At 39.4% G+C, this 25,184-nt stretch overlaps 1 protein-coding gene across 1 annotated transcript in view; it reads right to left on the bottom strand.

Moving 5' to 3' along the window:
• Positions 1–25,184, bottom strand: part of grid2 (glutamate receptor, ionotropic, delta 2) — a 410,745-nt gene that overhangs the window by 169,543 nt on the left and 216,018 nt on the right. The window contains exons 3-4 of the mRNA XM_028414582.1: positions 13,318–13,605; positions 1,545–1,750 (exon numbers count right to left, since the gene is read on the bottom strand). Coding sequence (XP_028270383.1) covers positions 1,545–1,750; positions 13,318–13,605 — 494 coding nt within the window. The remainder of the gene's footprint in view (positions 1–1,544; positions 1,751–13,317; positions 13,606–25,184) is intronic.

The following is a 25,184-nucleotide window of genomic DNA, read 5'->3' as shown; positions in this document are numbered from 1 at the left end:
TAACTATTGTAAAGAGTCATAACTTCCCTGTCTTTACACTTAAAAGGCTAAGACTAAACACACACACAGCCATAGAAACACTATTATACACAAACATCCACACTAACACACTCACAGACACACAATAACACCACATATTTCACCCCCCGTCACGCCTCCAACCAAATTAGATTGTGATTGCTCTTTCCGAGGTCACTTTTAATTAAACTGAGATGAGAACATGACACATGGGATTAAGCCCCATCCTACAGCTTCAAATTATGAATTCATAACTAATGCTAGAGCCTACTGCTTTCAACCATGACCTCCATATCATTTATGTATAAGAGCAAAAGGAACTCCTCTAATTGTCTGCTTCTGCAGAGATAAGAAACACCATGGTTAGGGTGGGGAAGCATGTGTCTGCGGTTTTAAATGCACATGAGAATGTGTGGGAGGGGAGTAGATGAAACACATGTACGGAAATGCATTAATTGAAACTTACTGGGTGTATGTACATATTTATATATATATATAAAGAACGATGCTTGTTCAGGGCTTCACCAGTGTGTCCCCAGTGGACTCCATCTTATTTTCACTTCAGGGTTCATTAAAAAACACAACTGGTCAATGTGCCACAAAGAGCAGGGTTGCACGTTGTAAGTTTGTCGTGCTGGCTGTCACAAAAAGATATTTGTGTGACTCACAACACATTAAATCATGTCAGTATTTAACAGAAACAAAAACAAAATTTGCTGCAGGCACAAAACACAGTTCCAATTGAAATCTATTAGTCTGAAATTCGTGCAGCCTGTCAATGTGTCTGTGTCACTGCATACTTTCAGAATTGGTGAGATTAGTAGACAATCAACATGCATCTCACCATCTAAAACTACACAACTGTGAAGTGGTGACACCATTTCGACTTTGTTGAGATAGAAAACGGTCTATTTGTGCTGATGTGTTGAGTCAGAAGAAGACAAAAGGTCGACCGTACTATTTAATCTTAGCATTTCCATGCTTTTTATTCACCCACTCACTAATAACAGGTACCTGCATGAGGACATTACAGAATGTTAAGGGTCTTGGGGATCAAACCATTAACTGCAGAATCCATGGACAACTTGCTGTACTACCTCACAGCCCTTCTTCAGATGCAGTGCAACTCTTTCCCATTCCCCCGTCAAAGTATTAGATCCAAAAGACTTATCAATAGCACACTTATCATGCCACGCATTGACCAAAAAAAGCCTGCATGCACTACACAGCATGGAAGTCAGTGTGTCCATAGAGTTGGAAACTGCAAAGAAGCTGGACTAAAATAGATCTCTGAAGACACAAAATGCAGTCAAAGTAAAGGGGAAAGTGTGTGTTTGCATGGAATATGTTCTTGATCTAATGTGCATGCATGAAACACCTCTTCCAAGCAGAACAATGTAATAAGAGCCATCACAGGTCTACTGAGTCTTCAGCTATCTGTACCCACAAGGGAGTATAATCTCAGCCTTGCTCATGCTTTCCACTTACTTGAGTAATAAATGTGGGGCCAGAAGCCTATAACTTACCTCTGTGATGAAAGCCTTAGCAGTGGCTGGGCTCATGAACAGCACGGCTCTGCGCAGTGTATCCCTATAGCGGTGCAGCTCCTCCACACGCATTGTTCTGAACAGACTTGTGATCATCATGTTAATATTAGATTCCACCTTCTGAAGGGACACGTCCATTCCCTGCTGAGAGGTCCGGTCGAGAAAATCTTCAATACCGCGGATATCTGGACAAAAAGACAGATGGACAGAAAAGTTGTGAACCCAGAGGAACATGCTCTTTAATCTCAAAGAATTACAGCTACAGAGGGCAGGGAGCAAGATAAATAGAGTCCTCATACAAACAGATTTAGCACAAATATTAAGACCATCACTGATTACTTTACAGCGTATTCTCTAGTGTGTCTGATGGCATGTCTCTCCGCATGAACGGGTTCAGTAAACACTCCAATTCATCAGCTCTACTGGCAATGATTTCTTGCTCTTGCATTTGTGTTGCTGCTTTGTGTTAATAACATTAATACTATATATTTGTTGTCAGGACATAAACACATTATGTCACTATCATATATGTTTTTCCAAACTGAACGCACAGGAAATGTAAACAGCATGGATCGGATTGGTTTCTTCGATCCATTGACACACACTGATACACATGAATGACAACAAACATAAGGTTTGCTGTAGTAAGCACATTTTTGCATCATTTTTTCTATGTCCTCATACTGTATTGCATATGTGTCTTGCTATATTCTACAGTTCACTCATACAATCAGTCACAAGGGGTAGAGAAAATGTCCAACTTTTGGAGTGGGTAACATACAATCAAGAGAACTTCATTTACATTTCTCATCTCTTGATTCAAGTATCTACGTTCATCATCAAGTATCTATTCTATAGGCCTGCTCTCTTTGCTTTATTCAGGCTTCCTCTTCAAATCATTTATTATCATATCTTTGCTGCTCAGCTTTATCTGCAGCAAAATCAAATTGATAATGGCATTTTAAAGACTCAGACTCTTTGTAGACTTTAGAGAAAATTGAACAGTGTGTAACTTTTTCTAAAACAGGACTACATCTTATATTGACTGCACACGTTTGGAACTGTAAACTGCTGTAAAGTGTTTATATCATATTCAAGATAAGATATTGTTGACGTTATATCAAAGGTGGCCACTCCTCTTTTGCACTTGCAAGAGAAGGGTTGCTCTAACAGCACAGGGTGATGACATTGGCTGTTTACAAGTGAAAAACACAAAGAGATTTCTGTAGCTGTTTTTCTGACAAACATTGCAGGCAATAACGCACATCTTTTGTCTTAAACTGTGAACAACAGTTTTGTGCTAACTGACAAATTGGCAGGATTGATTAGTACTGTTTAAAAGCCAAAGAGCTGAGGTGATGGTGTGATTTTTTTAGGTGCAAAGCATTAGATATTTATACTGTAAGAGGAACGACATTTATCGTTCTATTCTAAAAAATGCCATGCAGAAAAAGAAAGGATTAAAATGGCATGACAGTGATGTGCAGCCTTAAAAGTCCAAAAGCTGCAAGTTTCTAAACATTGTAATTAGCTCTTATGTATTATTTTTGCATGATAACAGACCTGGGATGCTTGTGTCAGTATTTTCACTGCCTCAGCTCCTCTGTTCTTAATGAGCTACATTACAGGTCAAGGTAATCCAAATTAAGGCACTTTGGTTGAGAACACTGTTAATGATGTCAGAGGGTGTGAGTGTGTGTGTGTGTGGTTATGTAAAGCAACTACCTAATGATGTATTTAATATGGAAAAACGGATGACACGCTGCCGTCATTGCCAGTGTCATGACTGAGCAATTAGCTGGATTGATTAGAGTTGTTAAGAGGCCAGAGGGCTGAGGTGATGGTGTGATTTTATCAGTGCCAAATACTGGAGGTTTATACTTGAGGAGAAGAGCCACTGCTGCAATAACATACATTATGGTGGAATGCACATTCTGTTAGGTAATTAACCTTGTGAGTTCAGGATGGTAAGAACAGGACAAAGTGTGTCAGATATCTCATAAACCGTGTCACCAAGATGGAGAAAATTCAAAAGTAACTCTGTTTCCTCTTTCAGCAACAACACAACAACATAGCCAGGACGAAGCCCCTGGAGTGTGGTCAGAAAGCTCAATTCTTACTCCTTCAACTTTTTACATATCTTTTCCCAAATGTCAGAATCAGCATTCACCTCACAACCAAACATACACACAGGGGGCACAGCAACGTTGATATGCAATACACAAATGCAGATGCTGAACTCCAGAAGACAGCAGCTGGGCACCCACTCTGTTTATAATTGGAACAGCTCCCTGTGTTTGTCAGTGCATACATGTGCAGATGTGCTGCTGCTGTAACACAACACTGAGCCTGTGTTTTTTAGCATTATTAAATTATTTTATAACTAAAACAGTGTGTCTTTAGTTTGTCAGCTAACTGTGGCACTGTTAGTGTATTTCTTTGTGTGTTTGTGTGAAAAGATAAATGAGCAAACACAGACAGGGATATTGTATCTGTAATGACCAAACAACACATCTATAATCTGCCCAGGAGCACAGACTTATCCACCCATTAACATCTAATTACTATTATTAATTAGCAGAAATAATCATTTGTAGTGACTACTGTCGACTATGTTGGCAGCACAATCATAATCACTGGCTCTCAACCAGCTATATACCATGAATCAGGTGGGAAAAAAACAGGTGTTAAGATAACCTGTGATATAAGTGTAGTCTCTGTTTACTTAACCTGTTTAACCCGATGGGCCCGCCGAAGGGCCGAAAACGTACAGGCACTATTACTAACTAAGCCTAGCGCAATTATCATTTTTCATCATGGTACAATTCCTGTCATTTATAATCACTGGCACCAAACTTCATAAACATTTTACACAACCTGGCTTATGTCTATCGGCTATTGTCCACATAGAAAAAAGAAAATAAAAATGTAACAAAATTAGCATGTTTATTGTCATTACACATTTTATTCTTTGCAGTCCAATTTTCAATAACATGTTTTGTTAACTTTACCCATTATAGTGGCTGCATTGTATGCCTCTCTGTTGTATTGTACCTGTTCATCTGCCTATCAGCCATTCTTGCTGCCTGCCTGGGGGGTCAGTCTGTCTTTATTTGCCATCGTCAATCCATTCTCCACACTAGCTTATAGTACAGGTTCTGAGTCATTCGCCGTGCTTCACTCTGAGAGCTTCATGAAGAACAAAGGCAACTGTCTCAGTACATACATTTACAAACTGACTACATGTGCAAGCCACGATGATTAATCTATAAACTAGCATTGTTTATTTTGTAACATAGCTAAACATGAACACCATAAGTAGAATTTTAAAAAAAAAAAACAACAACAACAGCTGCTGACTTTCAAATGTACTTATTTCCTGGTTCAATTTTACACATTTATAATCCAAAGCATCCTCATTCCTGACATCAATGCTGGGTTGAGTTCTCGCCTTCTGCTGTTCAAAGGACAGGGACTGAGCATGTACCTCCTCGCTGCCGAGCGGATCATTGACTGTCAGCTACTTTCCGCCAAGGAGCTTCAGGACATGATTGCGGATGAAAAAAAGTCAAGCAAAATTGCCACCGACCTTGCCCACCCAGGCAACCATCTGTTTGAGAAACATTCCTCTGGGAGACAGTACCGGTCCATTAACACCATGATCACCCATCACCTCAACAGCTTTTTCTCCCCCCAAGCACAGTCACCTTACTCAACCACTCCTCCTCAGTCTTCTATGCAAAGACATACAGAGCTGTCCCAGGCGTCCTCACCTGATAGACAACTGCTGCCATGTTATCAACTGTCACCTAAGTGGTTTTTGCAAGATTCTGAAAACATTTGAAAAAATATACTCTTATGTCAATTCAGGTCTTGTGCTTTGCTTAAAGTCACCTTCACAACTTCACAACAAATTGAACCAAGTTATGTTTTTGTAATCCACATTAATGTAGAACATAGGATTGTGTTTGAAACATTTAAAGTGTTACCCTATATGACCATTAGTAAAATAGAGGAAAAGTGTTCTTTGAGCACCGTGCAACATGAATCATGTTGGAATTGTTTCCATAATTCCTTACAAAACAACCTAAAGTCTTGTTTTGGATAAGGTTGTGTGTGCATCCTTTTTCCCCATTTGTTAGGCTTCCCTTCTTCCCCCTCTGCCCCATCCATTCTCCAAGGCCCTGGCTCTAAGTGAAAGCTAAAGTTAATGTAGTGTAGCAGCCGACAGCATGCAGGGATTTCACCTGCATGTAAGACCAGCTCAGTGGCACTCTGTCTGTGTTCAGAAACCACCACTCTTTTCTTCCCTGCTTGCTTTCCTCTCATCCTGCTCTCCTCCCTTGGCTTTTCATCTGAAACCTCCCTTAGTTTGCTTTATGTTCTCTCAGGCCAAATCTCATTTTCCAAGCTGTTATTCTACTCTAAATGGCAAATTCTGTGTCATGTGTAATGTCAGTTGTTTCCGCACAGGAGTGTTTTCATCCTAAAAGGCACTCCTACAGGCACTGCTTGCTTTTAACTTTGGCAGTGATTTTAAATAAATCTTTCAACTGTTTAGGAGCACAGAGGGATGGTTTTTGTATTTTTGTTTTCTAAAACAAAATTATACATTTACACAGGAATAGTAATTAGTAATTACAATGATTATTCATAGAAATATTTCAAAAACAAATAAAAAATGGGCCATCTGGTGATATAATGTGAAAACAATGTAGATTTGTAGAATATAGAAAGTACAATTATCACTTAACTGCTGTATAATTATTGGGATAAATGCCTATTATTGTAATGGACCACCAGAGAAACAGAGAAGGGATAGATTAAATGGCCTGCATCACAATCAGCAATATTCATTCCTGACTGTTGTGTGCGATCTTGACCCTTGACCACTACAATCTAATCACTCCATCTTTGAGTCCGAGCAGAGATTTGTAGCAAATATGAGAAATTCCCTCAAGGTGTGTTAATATATTCACAAGAATGGGACAAACATGTGGTCACTGTGACCTCTGACCATCAAAATGTATTCTGTTCATCTTTGGGTTAGAGAAGATATTTGTGCCAAATCAGAAGAAATTCCCTCGAGGCGTTCCTGAGATATCACATTCATGAGAATTGGATGGACTACACGGCCACAGCTGTTGCAGAAGAATATAAATAATGAGGTACCTTAATGAAGCAGTTGGTTGTGTCAGCACTAACGATGCCCCTCCGTGGAAGGGTACCAAAGGACTAAAAAACATTGATATGAACTTTGCACTATGAATAAATGAAATGGACCAACAGTCCAAATGTGTTAACACATCTGATGATGTTCCCCTGAGCGTGGAGAAAGGGGGAAAAACATCAAACATCTGCAAATGAGATTCAGTCTGTGCAGCTCACTGACTGACTGTCAGAGCCTCCCTGATCCCATGTTCTCCCTTCTTCACTCCCTCTGACTTGCAAATTCTCCAAACCTTCAAATAATAACGAAAATACAAGACTTTGGAGTGTGCACTTTAAGCTTGTGTCTGACTTTTCCATCTGCGGTGTTTGAGCCGCAAGTCTCAAACACCGCAGCTACAGCTACAGTTATAATGGTGTATCATCTGATAGCTAGTCATGTTTAATATGTCAATCTTAATGGATACTGTGCAGGTCCATCCATCCATTCAAACAGCTTGACTGTGCCACCAGGCTTTTCCCTATAATTAGCGCTTGATCACCAGCCAGGAGTGTCACTTGATTGCTCATTGTCCATATCATAATGTAAGTATCTTGCAGCCACAGAACCCACGCTGACATAAATTAGCTTGCTCGGACGAAAGGGAAGCTGAAGCTATATAAGGTAAGTGTTGCTTTGCGTCTCCATATCTAACAGAGGTTTTACTTATGACAAACTGGTTCAAGACCTGTGAGCAATACAATTCCTATAGATGAAGACACTGTTGACACTGGCATTTCAAGCTAAAATGTGGTAAAGGATGCAACAATGTTGACAAATGTTAAGTAATGGCCTATTTAAAATATTTTTATGGAAGATTCAGCATATTTTTATCCATATAGAGATTCCTTTAGTAAAACAAACTGCTTTTTTTTAGCTGCCTCTTGTGGTATCTCTATCTAAGTATGGTATCTGCTCTTAGGTCAACATCCTCTTTGCTTTGTCGTTCCCTTTGGCCGTTTCTTCTAGCTATCCTTATTCCTGCCCCAGGCATTTTTACTCTTGTGTAACTCGCAACCTGTGGTTCTCAAACCTCAAAATGGAATGCAGGTCAGTTCCTCGTGAGCATGAGTCTGAAGAACTCATTTCTTTGCTGAAGTTGCGGTTGAAATGTTGAAAAATGCAGCTCTGGGGATCTGAACCTGAAGTTGGGAAGTTTACCTCCATGCGGGAAATAAATGCCAAAAGCATCACTGGACCTAGTTGACTGTCTATTGCACCAAAAATCCGGATTTCAGATAGAAATGCTGATCTCCATCCACAACCCTTTTGCTTTATTTTCCTCCTGCTCTTGCTTCCTTTCATTCTCTTTACCTGAAAGCCTCAGGCTTCACATTCCCAGAGTCCCCACAGAGAGCTTAACCAACACTTGTAAAAAACCAACACTCTATAAAAGGCTCGGAACCTTTTAGGTGTGCATCACCCTCCCCCGTCTTTGGCTTTTAAACCTCACACACCCTCTACTCTGACTTTCACATACTGCAACATTTCTCGTCTTCCCCTCTTCCCTAAGCTCCCTTCCCTTTATTTTTCATGAGCTCGTTTTGATCTTGACCCTCCCGTGCCCTGACATTATCTAAACTCCTCATACTATCTGATGATTATCAAACACAAGCGCCCTAACCTGCAGTTGGTGTACTGTTTTCTTATTTTGTTTCTACTTAGGGACAACAGACTGTTATACTGTCTACCTCATTAAAGTGTGAAATCCCCAGCTGAATGTAAATAAATAAATGTATTTATTGATATTTTGGACGCACACTAGGGTTTTTCATTTTTTATTCCCCTCTTTTACTCTGAAAGTCAAACTCTACAGTCTGCAAAAAAACACAAACTTGAGTTTCACCTGTTTGAATACCTAGAAAAAAAAGCTTTCATTTATCGTATAAAAAGCCTTTGACGCCATCTGTCTTACCTCCATATTTTAAATGCCGTTAGATCCTCTCCTCTTCTCTTTAAGTCTGCCACTCTCGCGCACAACTTTTTATTGCTAACGACAGTTCCCCTCTAATGACCTCCATGCATATAAACTACTACTTCTGGGTCACAGACTTCTGTAAAAGGTTTTATAACATTTTTTTTTTCGTTGTAGTCCTTCTTTACCTGGCTACTTTTTATTCCGCCCCTCCAAATCTGCTATGCCTTCAAATATCTGCCTCATCCCCTCTTTGCTTTAGTGTTTGAGTTTTTCTTCATACAGTACATTCACACATCTTTTTCTGCCTCGCCCTCTGTCTGTCTCCACCGGAGTAAAACTGTTTATAGTAAAACATGACCTCCCTGTATAAGGCTTGTAAATCTTCACTGTTTGACTTATGATTGTGCCGGTTTGCCTGCCTTCACCAATTTTTCCCTTCATTGTAAACTTCCCCATGTCTCTCTTTTTGGTGTAGCTTTTATGTGTTTTTCACTGATTCCATTTACCTCCTACATGCCACTCTATTCTTTCCCCAGCATGTCTATGCTTCAACACTTTTAAAGATGTATTCGGTTATGCATCTATCCTCTCTCTCATCTTCATCCTCCCTTATTTGGCTGGCTACATTAAGCTATTACTAATATCTCATGAAGGACATGATATCTGTGGAATCACCACTCTGGAATTGTTGCAAACAGCAGGTGTGTGGTCCTGCTGTCTAAAAAATTCAAAATGAGTCAAACTGTCCGTAAGACTGATGTTTTAAAAATCAATTTTCATCATCTAGTTAGTATGTAGCCAGCCTTGGTTGCATCTATTGGATTTGAAATACACACAGATGAACCACTAAAAGAACTGACAGGTGGAGAGAGAAAATGATCATCCTATTTCAACAGCATCTAGTGGGACAACTTGGGTCTTCGTTATGTATACTGACCAAATGTGGTTCAATGATGGAGAACTGGTTAATTGGAGGCTCAGTGATGTGGGTGAAGGTTAGAGTTCACATGGTGACCCTTTCCTACACATCTAAGCAAAGGACAAGGTCTGTATATACCATAACTGTGGTATAACCAAGTTTGTTTCCCAACTGTCCCTCCATCTGCTGTGTGTTATATGCTTATTATTGCTTTCTCCCTTATCATCCCTGTCAAGTATTTTTTTCATCGTCCACTGCTACAAAGGGGCTGATGCAATGAGGTGAGCTGACTGTCTTCACCCTAACATTAGTCGACACAAAGTGGCAAACACTGTTGTTTGTACTACGTGTAAACATCTTAACATTTTTACACCTTTTACTGTGTGAAATAGAAGAAAAGAATGGCGTGAGAGGAGTTTTACATTGTTTTCCTCTGGCCCATTACTGAGTAATGAGAAAATTGGTGAATGGGAGTTTTGAGATACAAGGGAGGAATTCAAGGAAGGAGGTTCTGTTTTAAAACTATTAAGATGCTTCATTAGGCAGACCGTTCAAGGGGATAGAACTGCATTTAATGACAGTAGACATGGGTTAGAATTTGAACTACAAGCGACAATATACTTTATCCATATAATCTTCAGTCTAATGATATTCTGAGTGGTGGTGACACCAAATATGATTTAAAACAACCTATGTAGTATTATAGTAATATAATTTATAATTTATAAGTTTGTCACTATTAATTAATTATAATTAAGGGTCAGTTTAAGGTCTTTCACAAACACTAACCCAGTAGTTTCAATACCTAAGCCTAAGGTGTTGAGTGAAAACAGACTAGGGCCCAAAGTTAGATGGCTGGATTTTTTTAGTTTTAACATTGCAGGCAAATTTAACCTAAACAGTCAACCCACTTTGGCTTTTATGTGTGAGGATGTGATCACTACAGCCATATACAGTAGTCTTTGTCACTAGGTGCATTTACAGTAACTGACTTGGGAACACTAAAAAACAGGAACACATCACTATTACTGTATGGGCAATCCTTTTCATGAAATGTTTATATTTGTACAGACTGTCACTTTCAATAAACAAGCATATTTGCCCAAACTATCGGCACTTTCACTGATTTCTCCTAATAAAAAACTGGCAACCTTACAAGCGTCACACTTTTAAAACTGCTCTTTCATTCAGCTATAACCTTTTTACTATTGTGCCTTAGGCGTCTCTTGTCATTGGCTAAAAGCAAAATACAACAAATCATCTTAATGTCAACAGTGTTATTACCACTAAGTGGTACTTCCCATATTTGTTCAATGAGGCCAGTGTTGCTGTTGTTCAGACTGGATTATAGGCAAGGTCACTGAGCAGGTAGCAGCAATTGTCACTCATGTTATAAACATACAGTATGTCCAACTTGGCAGTGAGAATATCAGGCATAAATGTGGAAAGACTGAAGTAAAGTAGTAAAGGAAGTAGTTAAAGGAAAACAGAGGAAAAATTGAGGGAAAGGGAAAGAGATAAACTGTAAGAGGACCGGAGAGAGAAAGAGAGATGATAGAGAGAAAACATGTGTTCTTGGTGTCCGGAACGCACCAGTAGAGCTGAAAATAGGGATTGGGACAGTTGCGCCGTAGCTTCATTTGAGAGGACACACTCGACTGTCTGTTCTCTAAAGAACTCTCCTTGTACAGAGGCAAGGCCTTTTGGGAATGTTGCTATCATGTTAAAAGGCCATCTCTGTCTCTCTCTCTTTCTCTCTCAGTCTATCTTGCTCTCTCACTCTCTTTCTCTCGTGCACTTGCCTCTCCCGTCTCTCCTTGAACAGGGGGTGAGGCCATTAGGGAACAATGGCGATATCTGTAAAGAGCCTTCTGTGGCTGAGAGAACAGCACCGCCAAAACCCAGAGGATCCATGTGATGAATCAGTGGTCACAGAGCACAGAAGGGATATAAGGATTTAAGTGGGGAACAGACATGTATGCATGCATGCGTGTGTGTGTGTGTGTGTGTGTGCTTTTTTGTACAAATATCTGTGTGAACCACCTCACATTTGGGGACACGTATTGGATTTTAAAAAGGTTGAGTGAACGAGTTCAGTTGGCTTTCAGTCTTGATTTTGGTAAGGTTAGAGTAAAACCAGGGGCATATATATCTGTTTATAAAATGCATGTGACTTTATGTGGGTAATGGAAGCTTTACAGTAGTGAATGTTGTGCAAAGGAAAGACTAACGTTTGGCTACATCAGCTGCTTTAGGTTTCAGTATTTTCAGTCCAGCATTTATGCTATATAGTGTATTTAAGCAATCAGTGTTATAACAACATATGGGTTCGAACAGTTCGTGACACATTGCTGTGAATCAGACTGAGGTAGTTCTGAGCTCACTTTAACTGGGTTACTATATAGAAGTTAATTTACAGATTGGATAAGAAAATTCTCCTTCCAAGTGCTCTGGACAGATTTAATCATGCATTTACTACAATGATCTGAGAAGTGGGACCAGCACTTCCAGAAGGGCCATATAAGCTGCTGGTCGATATTCACCCAATATAAACTGCTTTGTAGAGCTCCCTAGTAAGAACATACTTTCATATGACATATTGTACTGAATATGCTGATAAAATGCCGTAATGCCTTGAAAGACTGAGGTTCAGCCAAGAGAATGCATTGCAAAACAATTCCACTGCAGAGATCCCATTGGAGATCAATGCATACAACACATTAATTGTGTTAATTGACTGCAATGAGCGAAATAGAGTTCCATTATGACTATGAAGAGTAAATTGATGGTGAATTGCCTTAGGCAAAATACTATAACACTGTTTTCTATGGGCTGAAACTTTTTAGGTGTGCTATACATCTGTCTACTGCCCGCATGAGTGATGTCATGGTGTTTTTTTTTTTTTCTTTCCATTAGCTACCAAAATACCTGAGTCGCCATCAGTCATTGAGTGAGATCCAAAATGCAACATGTTTTTAGTCCATTAGGCACACTGCCCCTGCAGCATTCTCCCCTGTATGACTCAGAGTTAAATTACCTTTACAAATAAAAGTGCTAGAACAAAGAGTGTGGAACAGGACCCTGAGAAAGAAAGGGAATTGCCTAAAGTGAAAGCCAGTCAATCTAGTGATGTCAAGTGCAAAACAGACAAGTACATGCTGTTGACATTATGAGAATATACACTGACAGGCTATGAGTGCACTATATCTGTGGCACTACATCCAAAGAGGGACAGCTGTGATGAGATTAAGAGCTGGGATTAGAAAGAACATGGGATGAAAACACCGACAAATCATGTGTGGTACGAATACACCTTCACCACCGCACACACACACACACACACTTTAATCAACATTATAGTTATGTGGAATGGAGCTAAGAGACTGATGAAACAGACTGGCACTAGTGGCACTTCAGAAAAAGGGACATGGGATGTTTCTACTCTAATATTAGAGCTAATGGACTGGAAAGAGACAGCAAGAGAGACAGAGAAGGAAGGTAAAATGGGATAGCATACACACGAGGAGGAAAACTGATGCACTGACATAAACACGTTAGACTGTTTCACATCTCTGCCTGTGTTATTTGGCAGATGGAGAGAAATATGTTTGTGACCATACATCCATTAGGTCATGTCCTATGATGCTGAGAAACTGATAATGAGGTGTCGGACCATTTTCATAGATAGATAGATAGATTTCCTTACCAAAATCAGAGTCGTAGAAAAGGATGAACTTTTGCCAGCTATACTCTGACACCACTTGCATGATGACCTCATTGAGATAGACAGGTGGGCGGACCATTAGGGTGTAGTCATCTGTTCCAGGGATGCGACTGGTGGGCGGGCAGGCGGAACGGGGTGTTCCCGCCGTGGAACGCTGGATAAAGAGGTGGGGGATGTGCATGGCATCGGCCAGAGTTTGAAGACTGCCGGCCGACATGCAGCCAATTGAACTGACCAAAGCCAGGATACCACGGTTCATCAGCTCACAAGCTGGAGAGAATGAAAGGAGGCAACAGACAGAGGAGGAGGAGAAGGGAAGGCAGAAAGAATATGTTATTTACAAGGCATAGAATATATTGTTTCGACTGACAATTTTAAACCAATAAATCACAGGTACAGAAAATATCTGCTACAGTTTGGGAAATACCAAGTTGATTTGTGATTCTAGTGTGATTCTAGTAATTATTTGTGGTAAAATAAAGTTTACCAAAGGCAAATAATTACTAATTCCTAAGTCATCACACTGCAGCTGAAACTGAGAGAGGATGCTGTTTTGCTTGGTTCAAAACAACAAAACAAAACATGTTCTGTCTTAACTAACAGATAGGAACAAGGTATAAAATGCAACAGCGGCATAAGCAGATATTGTCTGATATATAGAGTGTTGAACCTTCAAATGTAGAAGGAAAAAACTGTTGGGTTTGTATTTGTACAACAAAACTATGATTTCTATCTATCTATAATATATATTTATGATAATTCATGATGCAATATAAGCTGCTGAAAAAAATAATCACACATGTTTTTCCTCAATATCTGAGAATTTTACTGGAAGGATTTAGCTTAAGCTTTTAACTGTAAAATTCCACAAAGGGCAGTCCCTTTTTATACCCTGTAAATACAAGAAGAGACTGAGCTACCACTGTCTTTCTTTGAATGGAGACATAGACATGAGAAGAGATGATATGTGTCACGCTCCTATAAAACTCAAGAATAGATAACAATACAAAATACTGCATCATCAAAAGACTTGGTGCAGAACGTCACGATCCATCCTGTAACTCCCATTTCCAATTTTCCTCAGAGACAAAAGCAATCATGCACTGACAGCACATTTAGAATTGAAATTAAGTCATTAAGTCAATGTCCACATTATTGATTGCCTTCAAAGCAACATCAACAATAAAGCTACTACATGTGTATGTATTTAAATTTGCAGCAATCTAACAGTCTGCTGCCTAAATGTTCCTCACCTCTGAGACACTGTGTGCTCATTTCCCTCCCCTTCCCTTCCTCCTAGGCCTGTAGTGCTATCAAAAACACCTCTGCCTCCTACCCTTTCAACGAACTCCCCTGTTATCTCCCTTCTTGTCTAAAACAGCGCCTCTGAGTGCTTACCTTTCAGCCCCAATCATTTCACAGCCACAGTCTTGCAGTGATTTTCATTTTAGTTGCCTTACAGCACCACAGAAGACTATACAATGTCCTCAGTGAGGAGTCATCTGTCTTCCTCTTCCACTTTCTTTCCTAACATCCCTCCTTTAAAATCTACCCCACTCCACCATCTTTACTCACCAGCCATAGTCTGCCTCATCTCTTGTTTACCCTCATGGCATCACAAACATCCACCACTCCTCTGTTCTCCCACTCCAGCTAGCTGTTGATTCATCACCTGTTTATTACAATTTTTTTCCTTTGCTTCCAACAGTTCACAGCTTTTACCCACATGGCCACCCACATTATGCCCTTATGTCCTTGCCCCCATTTTCCCATCCCTCATCTATCATGATCCTTATTTCATCTCTCACTCCTGTTCCTCTATCACTCCTCACTGCATCCTTCAGTGTTGTGAAGTGTTTATTTCACTAAAAACCCCTGTCACACAGTCACTGGGTAGGATAAAAAAGTGTTAGAAATGCTCTAAGATACTATAGAAACACAAACATGCAAATAAATGGTAGAAAGGCATCGTACAGTGGCAAAAGACGCAATGCATAACACACACAGTCAGCCTGTATAATGCCACAGGGACTAATCTGTTGACACTGCAGAAATAAAGCCAAAGAAAGACAGAGAAAAGAAGAAAAAAAAGTTTTGAAGAAAGAAAAGCTTGAGGAGACAGATTCATGGTGCTGAGAAAAGCAGAATAAAACATTATGTGTGTTTATATGTGTGTGTGTGTGGGAAAGAGAGGCAGAAAACATGAGAACTATAGAAAATGACAATGGCTACAGTGTCAGCTGGTTTGCATAAAAAACAACTAAATGAGTTGGATTTCAAAGTGTTATGTGAGAATGGATTTTGAAATGGTGACAAATCCTTGTGTTTGTCTGCGTATTAATGACGCGCAACATGGTGTCTGCTTTCTTTTGTTGTTTAATTAACATTTGTCTAATTAATACAAGTTTGCTCAAGCATGATTGATTTCATTGGGGCATGTTATGTTTAAGCCACTCTTTAAAAATATATACAGATATAATAACGCTCATGATCTAACTTGGAACCTTTATGAACACAAAACTGTGCTGTTATTCATAATTTTAAAAATTTCAAAGAATAATTTTTCCTCTTTTACCATTAGCTAAAGGGTTCATTCATACATCCATTTCTTTATGTATTGATGTAGATGATTAATGAGCATAAGCTTAAGCTGCCCACTGTATAAGTCCATCTCTGGAGGAATGAATTTAAGTGTAACAATATATGATTAAACTTTACTAAATCTCAGCACACTGCTTAGTCATGGTCATTAATCTTAAAATCAATGAGCCTAGGATTTCTTTGTCTGTCTACCAAGACTCTAATATTTGTATGCCTAGGGGAGTTTAAAGGAATATTTACCTGTGTATGTGTGAAGAATGTGTTTAAGCCTGTGTGTTTCTCTGAATGTTTGACATAATAAGGCAGTCACATTTTAAAAGTGACATTAACTGGACTCCACATCTGTAGTACAGCGGTCATGCTAACTAATGCTTTAACCCGCATTGCTCTAGTCTAGCTATAGCGTATTAGCTTAGCATCATCAAGGCTTTTGGCTAATGGAAGGCTTTGCTAATCCGCTACTTATTAGGGCACTTTGGAGAATTACTGCCCTCATCCCCTCTACATCACACACTCTTAAGTCTGTGGGGGGCTTCTAAGCACTAGGCTCATTAATACTCTTTGTTAATGACTTAAAGGGCCAGTTTTCGTTAACCTAGCCCAACTTCACATCACTCTGATGTAGGCAACAGTTTAATGGGAGTAAAAACATGAGGAGCATGAGGTGCTGGTGGAGGAATATGCATGACTTTGAAGAGTTTGACAGTAAAAGAAACACACTTTCCCTATGAAAAGGCTATAGAAAAAGTCCTGCCTGAGTATAAATTTAAGCTGTACCAATGGAAACATTTGAAAAATAGCTGCTGCGTACAATAACTGCAATTTGTGCAGAAAAAAAAAACAGGTTTGGTTTTCAAAGAGAGTGAGAGACAGGTGTGTAGGAGTGCAAACAAAAGTGTAGGCATTTGGAATCTTTGACCTATCATCACAGACCATAACCACCCACTAAACCACACTCACACACCGCCACCATCATCACCGGCAACCCACGCACACATATACACTCCTTGCCTATGTGGGCAGTATACTGACGCATGATAAATCATTCCGGAATCAATCTCGCTAAAGCAGCGGAGGCCTGTCAAGCAGTCATGCAGAGGTGTTTATTTGAAGGATGCTAATGTCGGTCTTTCAAATAGAGGTGGACACATGTGGGAGCCCACAGGGATTACTACAGGACTCATCTACTTTGTTAATTTATCTGCTTGGTGGTTATTTATTTTACTGGGATGTTAATACGTTTGTGGTAATCTTTTCACCAAAGTTTGCATGTTTTCTGAAATGCTTGAGTGATGTTGTCAGGCCAGAAACACCTACTAAAGCCTTAACTTGCGAAATTAGATAAATGGCACCTTGTGACTTTTGTGTATACTGAACATCACATTGTTTAAGTGCTGACGTTTTGATGCATGCTTTGTATGTCAGTGTGTATTGTACATATGCTGTTTGCAGCAGAGCATGTCATTGAGCTCTCTCTCCTGCTTGTCGGCCTGTCAGAATAAATGGACTGCAAGCACTTCACCTGCAACCAGGTGTGACCGATTCTTCTCTCTATCTATGTCTCTCCAAGCAGCTCTCCTCCCACCGCACAGTGACACACACCACACACGCTTTATCACAGCGAGACACAGACCTCTAGCTTCTGTGGCCCGGTGACTGAGCATGGGAAGAGAGGAAAGAGAGAGAGAGAGGGATAGGAATGCAAGGAAATCAATACCTGAAGAAAACCAATAAAAGAGCACCAGTATGTCCAAAGCTTTAGAACATTTCTCAAGTAAAAGTTGAACATCTTTGGGAAACTTTAAAATCAAATAACACACACTAAGCTTGTCATATTTACTGGTCTGATGTTGAGAAAGGTAGTAAAAATAAAATCTGATACAAATTAAGGTTAATACATAAAAAAACCTAATATTGATAAATGTGTCATGCTAAAGAGGACGAAAACACCTGGGAGGAGAGCTATATCAACACATAGTAATGTGTGTTTTACTAGGAAACCTATAAGTCTACCAACACTACCTACCTAACCCGTCGTTTAAATTAAATATGGATACTATATTCTAACTTGTTGACAGGAACAACTTAATTCACTCAGTGTAAGTGTGTTTCCTTGAATGAAAAGGCTAAGAGTGTCTACTGGCTGTAAGATGAGTGTGTAATTATAATCAAGTGTTTGGTTTCATCAGAGATCCAAAGAGAGAGACAGAAGTCCTACTACAGTAGCTCCCACAACACTGTCATAGCCAGGAGTGCATCTCTTTGTCTAGTACTGTGTGTGTGAGGATGACCTACTTGTGTCTGCGTATTGTTTCATGTATTGTTCCACATCCACAGCTCCAAACTGCTGCCATGCATTGTGCCATACTCGGCTAAGCACTGAGTGGCAGAGAGAGATGCTTACTCACAGCGCTGGCAGGCTGAAAATATGCTCTGCTCTATAAATGCCTCTGTGTGCATGTGCCTGCGTGTCTGCCTGTGGACCGTTGGCTTGCTGATATACACTCCTTGAGGGAATTAGCACTTGAATTAATGCGGCCAGGGAGGTAGAATGAGTAAAAGATAACATGCCCTTTTCAACGTTGTTCCTCTAGAAATTTATCACTGTAGGTTCTCAGACTCCTGGCACTTCCAGTTGCTGAAAATATCAAACCAATCATTTTTTGCAAACACAATCTGTTCTTATTCTTGCCCCCAGTATGCCTCCCCACCCCCTACCCTGTTCCCATTAACATTTAATGGACCCCCTTTGGTCCCCTCATCTTGCCACATTTAACATCATCTACTCAGCTCCAGTCTCTGTGCCCTGGAGATGTATACATCCTCTCTTTCTGCCTCATTTTTGTCTTGTCTGTAACTCTATCTGTGCTCTTCTGCTCATTCCATCCAACAGCGACTCAATTCTGTACCCTTTACCACTACATTTATCCAGTTTCTGCACTTACTGTTATCACACCTTCTTTTTCTCCCTCAGCTCTCACTTTCTTTGTTTTTTCCCCACAATTTCAATGTTCCACTACTCCTATCTGCCTTCTTATTTTACTTTTTTGTTGTTGTTTATTTTACTTCATTCATCATTGTCCTCTGTTGTATCTCCAATACAACTCAACATGACTGAACAATATAATTGACCTAGTTTTTAGCTCTTGTTGTGTTGTTGAGCATGGCAGATAAATGCCTCTTTATCCACACTCTACTCTCTATCCTACCGTCTCCTCCCCATCTCTTACTAATCTCTCCTTCCTTCACCTTTTGCCACCCATCCAGTCTCAACTAATTCCTTCACTCCATTATCTGAGATTGGTGCATGTACAGTAGATCATTGAGGGCTAGTTCATTTTTCTCAGTCCCTCCATCCATCTTTTTATCCTTCTATCCATATATCAACTCAACTGTTGGTTAAATCCAATTAAAATGTGCCTTGTGCACCTTTTTTTTCTCTTAGTGGCCTTCTCATCCCTGCTTAAAATTCTGCACTCGTCTTTTCTCGCATCCGTCCATCCATGCCTCCTCCATATTCCTTTTATCCTTTGATTCAATATCGCTTTATGCAGTTTTCTACAAATTGTTATCTACAACAAGGAGTACTCTTTATCTGTTTTCTTTATACCCTTTACAGTTTTATGTACATTCTGATGTGATATTATAGTTTATAGTCAGTAGAGAAACTTGCTGTTGGTATCATATAGCTTTTTCTGCTGATACTGTACAAAAAAATGTCTCCATGGTACAAACTATTTTTCCATTCTGTTTACTAGCAGCTACAAAGGCCACTAGAAGTCAATACTTGAGGATTGGATGCAATAGAGCCTCCACTCACATGCTAAGGTTCAGTTCCTGTGTGAGACCATTCTCTTTTATGTTCTTAAGTTAGGTTTGGGTTGCTCTTTTGTATCACTTTCAGTGGCTGAATGATAGGGTTCAGGCAACAAAACTCCACTTTCAAAATTACCAATGTTAGTCCTACTGTTAACTCCCCCAAACTGCCAACAAGCTGCTGTGTTACATATGGTTCTATAAGACTGAGCCTGCATACTGATTTTTCTCAATATTTTTATTTTCATACAGTAAATGTTTCATCTAGGTTTTTATGGATCCAAGTTCCTTAAATTAAAGGAGGTGTGGTATCAACAATAAAGTGCACTAACATCTGTCTCAGCTCTCAGAGTAGCACACAGTTTATCCTCCTTCTCATTTCTTGTATCCTTGTTTCCTTTGGCGATCCTTCCATCCAGCCTCAATCCATTCAAAGACACCTGACATCGTATATATCTTTGTGTCCCAGCTCTATCCATTGTAAAGTCAAGGAGATGAAAGTGTCCCCTGGGAAAATCCACAGCTCTTCTGTTTACTGCCCTGAGGCTTTTACTGCTATTACTCCACCAGGACAGATCTACGTCCTTCTCTTTCTTTCATTCCTCACTTCTTTTAGTTCTATTTTAATTTCATTTTTTGCAGCTTTAGCGGGCCTGGCCTTGTAACAGATTAAATTGTGAACAATCAGCAGGCACTCTCCAACAAAGACACAAATACACCCATACAGCATGCTATTCTGCAGCATGTAAGCCTACTATCACCAGTGCCTCTCTATCTATTTCATATTCTCTTTGTCAGCTAGGTTAATGACCCATTTGTCTATGCTTTAATCATATTTGGAAAATGGATTGGTTGTTGTTCACTGCTAATGACTCGGTGTGTCTCTGTTTTCATTGTCAGTGTACATAGCAGATGTCATATTTTCCCACTTGGTGTCTGTTGCACACAGGTGTGTGAGCATGTGGGGTGCCTTTTTAGAATGCATTTTCATGCCTGTGCATACTGCCATTGTCAGAATATGAAATAATAACCGCTATTAGATAGAGATATTAGACTTTTTGTGAATAAATGAATGAATTTATCAGTGATTGGTCTGAGGTGGGGAGAAGGAGCGTGTTCATCTGCTTGTATCACACTGACCCAACACAGGGGTGTATTATTCATGAGAGACAACATTTCCTGATTTCTGGTGGGTGAATGTGCATCAAGTGAGGGAGATGAGTAAAATAAAATATCATACTTAACTTAGAAAAGTGAAATAAAAATAGCAAAAGTTTTTCAATCAATATGTTCCAGTAAAGAAGAGAAGGCTGGTAGAAGGAGGCAGACAAATGCAAATCAGCCGGAAGGAGAGGGAGAGGCAATGAAAGGAGGGTGGGAACAAGAGATGGATGAATTATGGAGAGACCGGGGGGGGACTCCATAATGATACATGACTCTATCAGAGTTACTTCAATGGGAAAGAAAGTGCCTGCTCCCTCACTGATAGAGGTTGGGGTATAGTGGGGTAACAACAGAGAGAGGCTGACATCCCTGTAAAGGGAAGGTTAGAGTAGTTAACCAGTGATTGAATAATTTAAGCAGCAAAATGTGTTCCATTGAGGAGGAAGACCGCAAGTTTCATTTATCTAAGAGAACACAGGCTTAATGGTATCTGAGGTACGATTGGTTTGATAATTATTTGGACAGAAATACAACTTGAAAGGCTGGTTGGTGCTTTTTCAACCATATTGAAAATTTTTCAGTTTTTTACAACCTGCTATAAAAGTGCATTTTCCAAGCAACTTGCAGAACACCAATGTGTCATGTTGGCAGTAAGTATATAAAAATAATGCGCCACTTCACACACACTTGCATCATGTCTTTGGATGATTACAGTGGTGTGAAAAAGTGTCCCTTCGTGATTTCTTTCTTTTTTTGTATGTTTGTCAATTTTTAAATGTTTCAGATCATCACAAATTTAAATATTAGACAAAAATAACAGAATTAAACATAAAATGCAGTTTAAATGAAGGCTTAGCTGTTTGAATGGTTAGTCTTTTTAATTGTGGACTTGACGGTCCATTCATTCACTGTTAGGTGATAGCAGGTTGTCATTATTGCTTCAGACTTACAGTATGATGGTCAAATAAAATTGTCCTGTTGAATTTGTTAAGCACATTCGTTTATGCTTAAAGTCACATGATGTGTTGGTATGCAGCATATTCTGTCATCTGAAACCTAAATATAGTTAATTGTAGGAGTATGCATGCATATGTTCAGCACACATATACATAAAATGTATCCTAGACTTGGCACAAACTGCCCCAGCAGCTTCATATATGCTGCTGTTTTTTAGTGAAAACGAAAGAATCGAGCTCTCCAGCATTCATAAGCAATTCAATGAGTCAGTCGGAGTATTATGCACACACACTTTCTTACACACAAATGTGTACTGACAGAGTTACAGCATGCTTCCAGCTGCCCATGGCTGCTCATATCATATTCCAAATCCTGGTACTGGCACACATGTCTGTGAGGGGATCTGTATCCTCTTTCCTCCAGGCACAGATCCAACACAACAAGCCAGCAAATGTCTTGTGTTCTGCCACTACAGACCTCTTTGCTCTCCGCTTCATGCAGGAGTAGTCAGTGCTGCACACTGTATCAACCATTCTCTTTCCTGGTTCTCTAATGGTTCAATGACATTTCAAACTTAGTAAAAACAGCAGCCAGCCACCATCTTCTCAAATAAGATGAAAAACCATTTCCAGGAGTGTTTTGACTCACCCTTTACTTTTGATTGATTTGTTTACTGGAAGGCTTTGCACCATGTGGTGCTCTTGGCTTTACTGGCTATAAAGACCAGACAAGAAGAAAATTCCAATATAAAGTTCTGCTTCAAAAGCACTTTAAAATCATTCAATGTCCAAATTTCCAGTAAATCTTTCTGAGCAGCCCTACACTGAAAAACAAACTTAACATAATTCAGACATCTGAGACAAATCTGGAGACTTTAATTTTCTTTCAAACAAATGGCTCCTTAACTCACTGAAAAATAACATACACTATAGAAGATAACAAAAAGCATGCATGATCTTCTTCACCACTTTTACCAAGCATTTTTTTTATCTGAAATTTTCAATTGAACATTTTTTTTAATGTACATGACCTTTGCAATACACAAAATGCTGTCAACCTCTAACAAAATGACATGGTCACTAAATATGCCATGATTGGGCTTCTTCACCTCTAAGTCTGAATCAAAGTACAGTCGGGAGGCACATCTCTCTCTGCCAGCCAATCATAATCTTAACTGCGCAAATTAAACTGCGTTTTTGTAAAAGGACTTGATGACATTTTCACCATGAATGTCAGAACAGATGACAACTGTAAAGGTCCTCTATTGATCCATTCAAAGGCTTCTTTTCAAAAGCACACAACAAGCACGTTTCTATGGTTTTAATTCTATTCTGACACTCGCATGATTGCTTTATGGTCACAAAAGCAAGGCACACTCACTCTCACCCTTCATGATCAATAACATCAAACACAGTATGTCATTGTCTGTAGAACTGCAGCCAATAGAGTGCATAAAAAAGTAAACTGTAAGGATTTTGCACACATCAGTTATATGAATCTCCACTGTCAACTCTTTCTTAGCTATGCTGAATAAAATAAAAGGAAAATACACAAGAAAAGGTTGAATGAAAAGTTGTTTTATGAGATTTCTTTTACAGATGGTAACAGAGGAGAAGCAGTCCTTCATATCAATCTCGTTTTTCATGCACACTTGATAAAAAAGACTCTATACATTATAGCTACTCATTATCCTATATATAGTTGAAAGAGGGAGTTTTAATACCACACAGACATGTGAATTTTTGCATGTGATAAGATGAAATGTTTTTCTAAAAGAATGTAAAATGAATATACTTAATCTAGAGCACAGCAGCAAATATCTCATATGTACATTTAGATTTTCCAATTTTCTAGTGTTTCCATTGTGATAAATATATGGTCTTGGTTAAATAATCCCTCCAGGATTTTGCTACCATTTTTTTTTTATTGTTGTGGCCTAAATGCCTGATTTTGCTGCAGCTTTTTTAAAAAACAGTGCAAAGAAAGTTGCACTGTTTTTAGATGCTTGTTGTGGTGACAAAAAAATGTTGCTAAAAATAGTGATTTTACCTTCTTATTTATGGTTCATAATAAGGCAGATTGGCATGAAGGCAAGAAAACACAGCTATCACTAATGCCATCTACGATACCACTAAACATGCACATTACAGCACGTGCAATCAACCGGGATGTGACAGCCTGTGTCGCTGTGACCTGTCTCGCCTGATTTCTCCCCTCCAGTTCACATGCCGTGCAAAAACCACGAGCAACATAGCTGGGTCCTGGAGCTGTGCACGGCTCCTCTGTGCTCCCTGACTACGGTCAGGAAGCTGGAGCAGAACGGGTTAACAACAGGGATTGGTCAAGTTTGCAGAAAAGTTGCGGTGATTGGTTAAAATTCCAAGGCAGGCAGAATTCCCAGAATTTGGGAATGGTTACATTTGCATAAATAATTGCGAACAAAACATTGCAACATCCTGAAGGGACTGATTAGTACATGACCTCATACTGTACAAGACTCTATTTACATAAAAGCATTTCAGGCATTGTCTCCATCAGATTGAGACTCTGGCATTTACTGGGAACATTAAGAATTATCTTGTTAAGGGTAAGTGCAGGATATTTTGGATTAATTCAGTTTTTGATGGGGTGCATGACACTAAAACTCGGCCATCACAAAGCTGACCATGACAGCGGTCTGTTTCCTCCAACGTTGCAGTTAAATAGTTAGAAGTTCAGTCCAATCTGCCCACGTGTTAGATCAAAAACTAAGTATTGACTGAAATACAGAATCCTAAATTATATGTTTGCACCTTAAGTATACACGCCTGTCTGCAATTATGCATGTGTTTGAGGGCGCTGAAGGTTTAGAATACTTGTTGAGTTTTGAAGGTTAACGTCAATGACCATCTAAATTACAGAAGTGAGCATACAGTTGAGTGGGTAGCATGCTTACACTACGCAAAAGCTTACAATCATCACCAGTCAGTGAGCACAGACAGTTAATTTGATGAAAGCAAACTGATTATGTAAAGCACTATGATAATGCATAATTAACTACATGTTGCCTTTGCAGACACTAAATGTGATGATGTATCAATTGCTAATTGATAGTTGTAAATCTAAAATTTGCTGTACAACATTTAAGGGTTCAGTTAACTGAACCGTGTTTCTGACAAGCCACCGTATTAAATTCTGTCTTAGTTAAATGCATGAAAACATGTCACACATAAACAAGCAATTGACAATGAGTCACTACTTCGTACTACGTGGCATCACCAAGATCGTTTTGCTACACAAGTCCTCTTTGACCCCTATACCGTATGCACCCA

The sequence above is a fragment of the Parambassis ranga genome, chromosome 9, assembly GCF_900634625.1.
Source record: "Parambassis ranga chromosome 9, fParRan2.1, whole genome shotgun sequence".
NCBI lineage: Eukaryota > Metazoa > Chordata > Actinopteri > Ambassidae > Parambassis > Parambassis ranga.
This window is presented reverse-complemented; position numbering and strand designations above follow the sequence as displayed.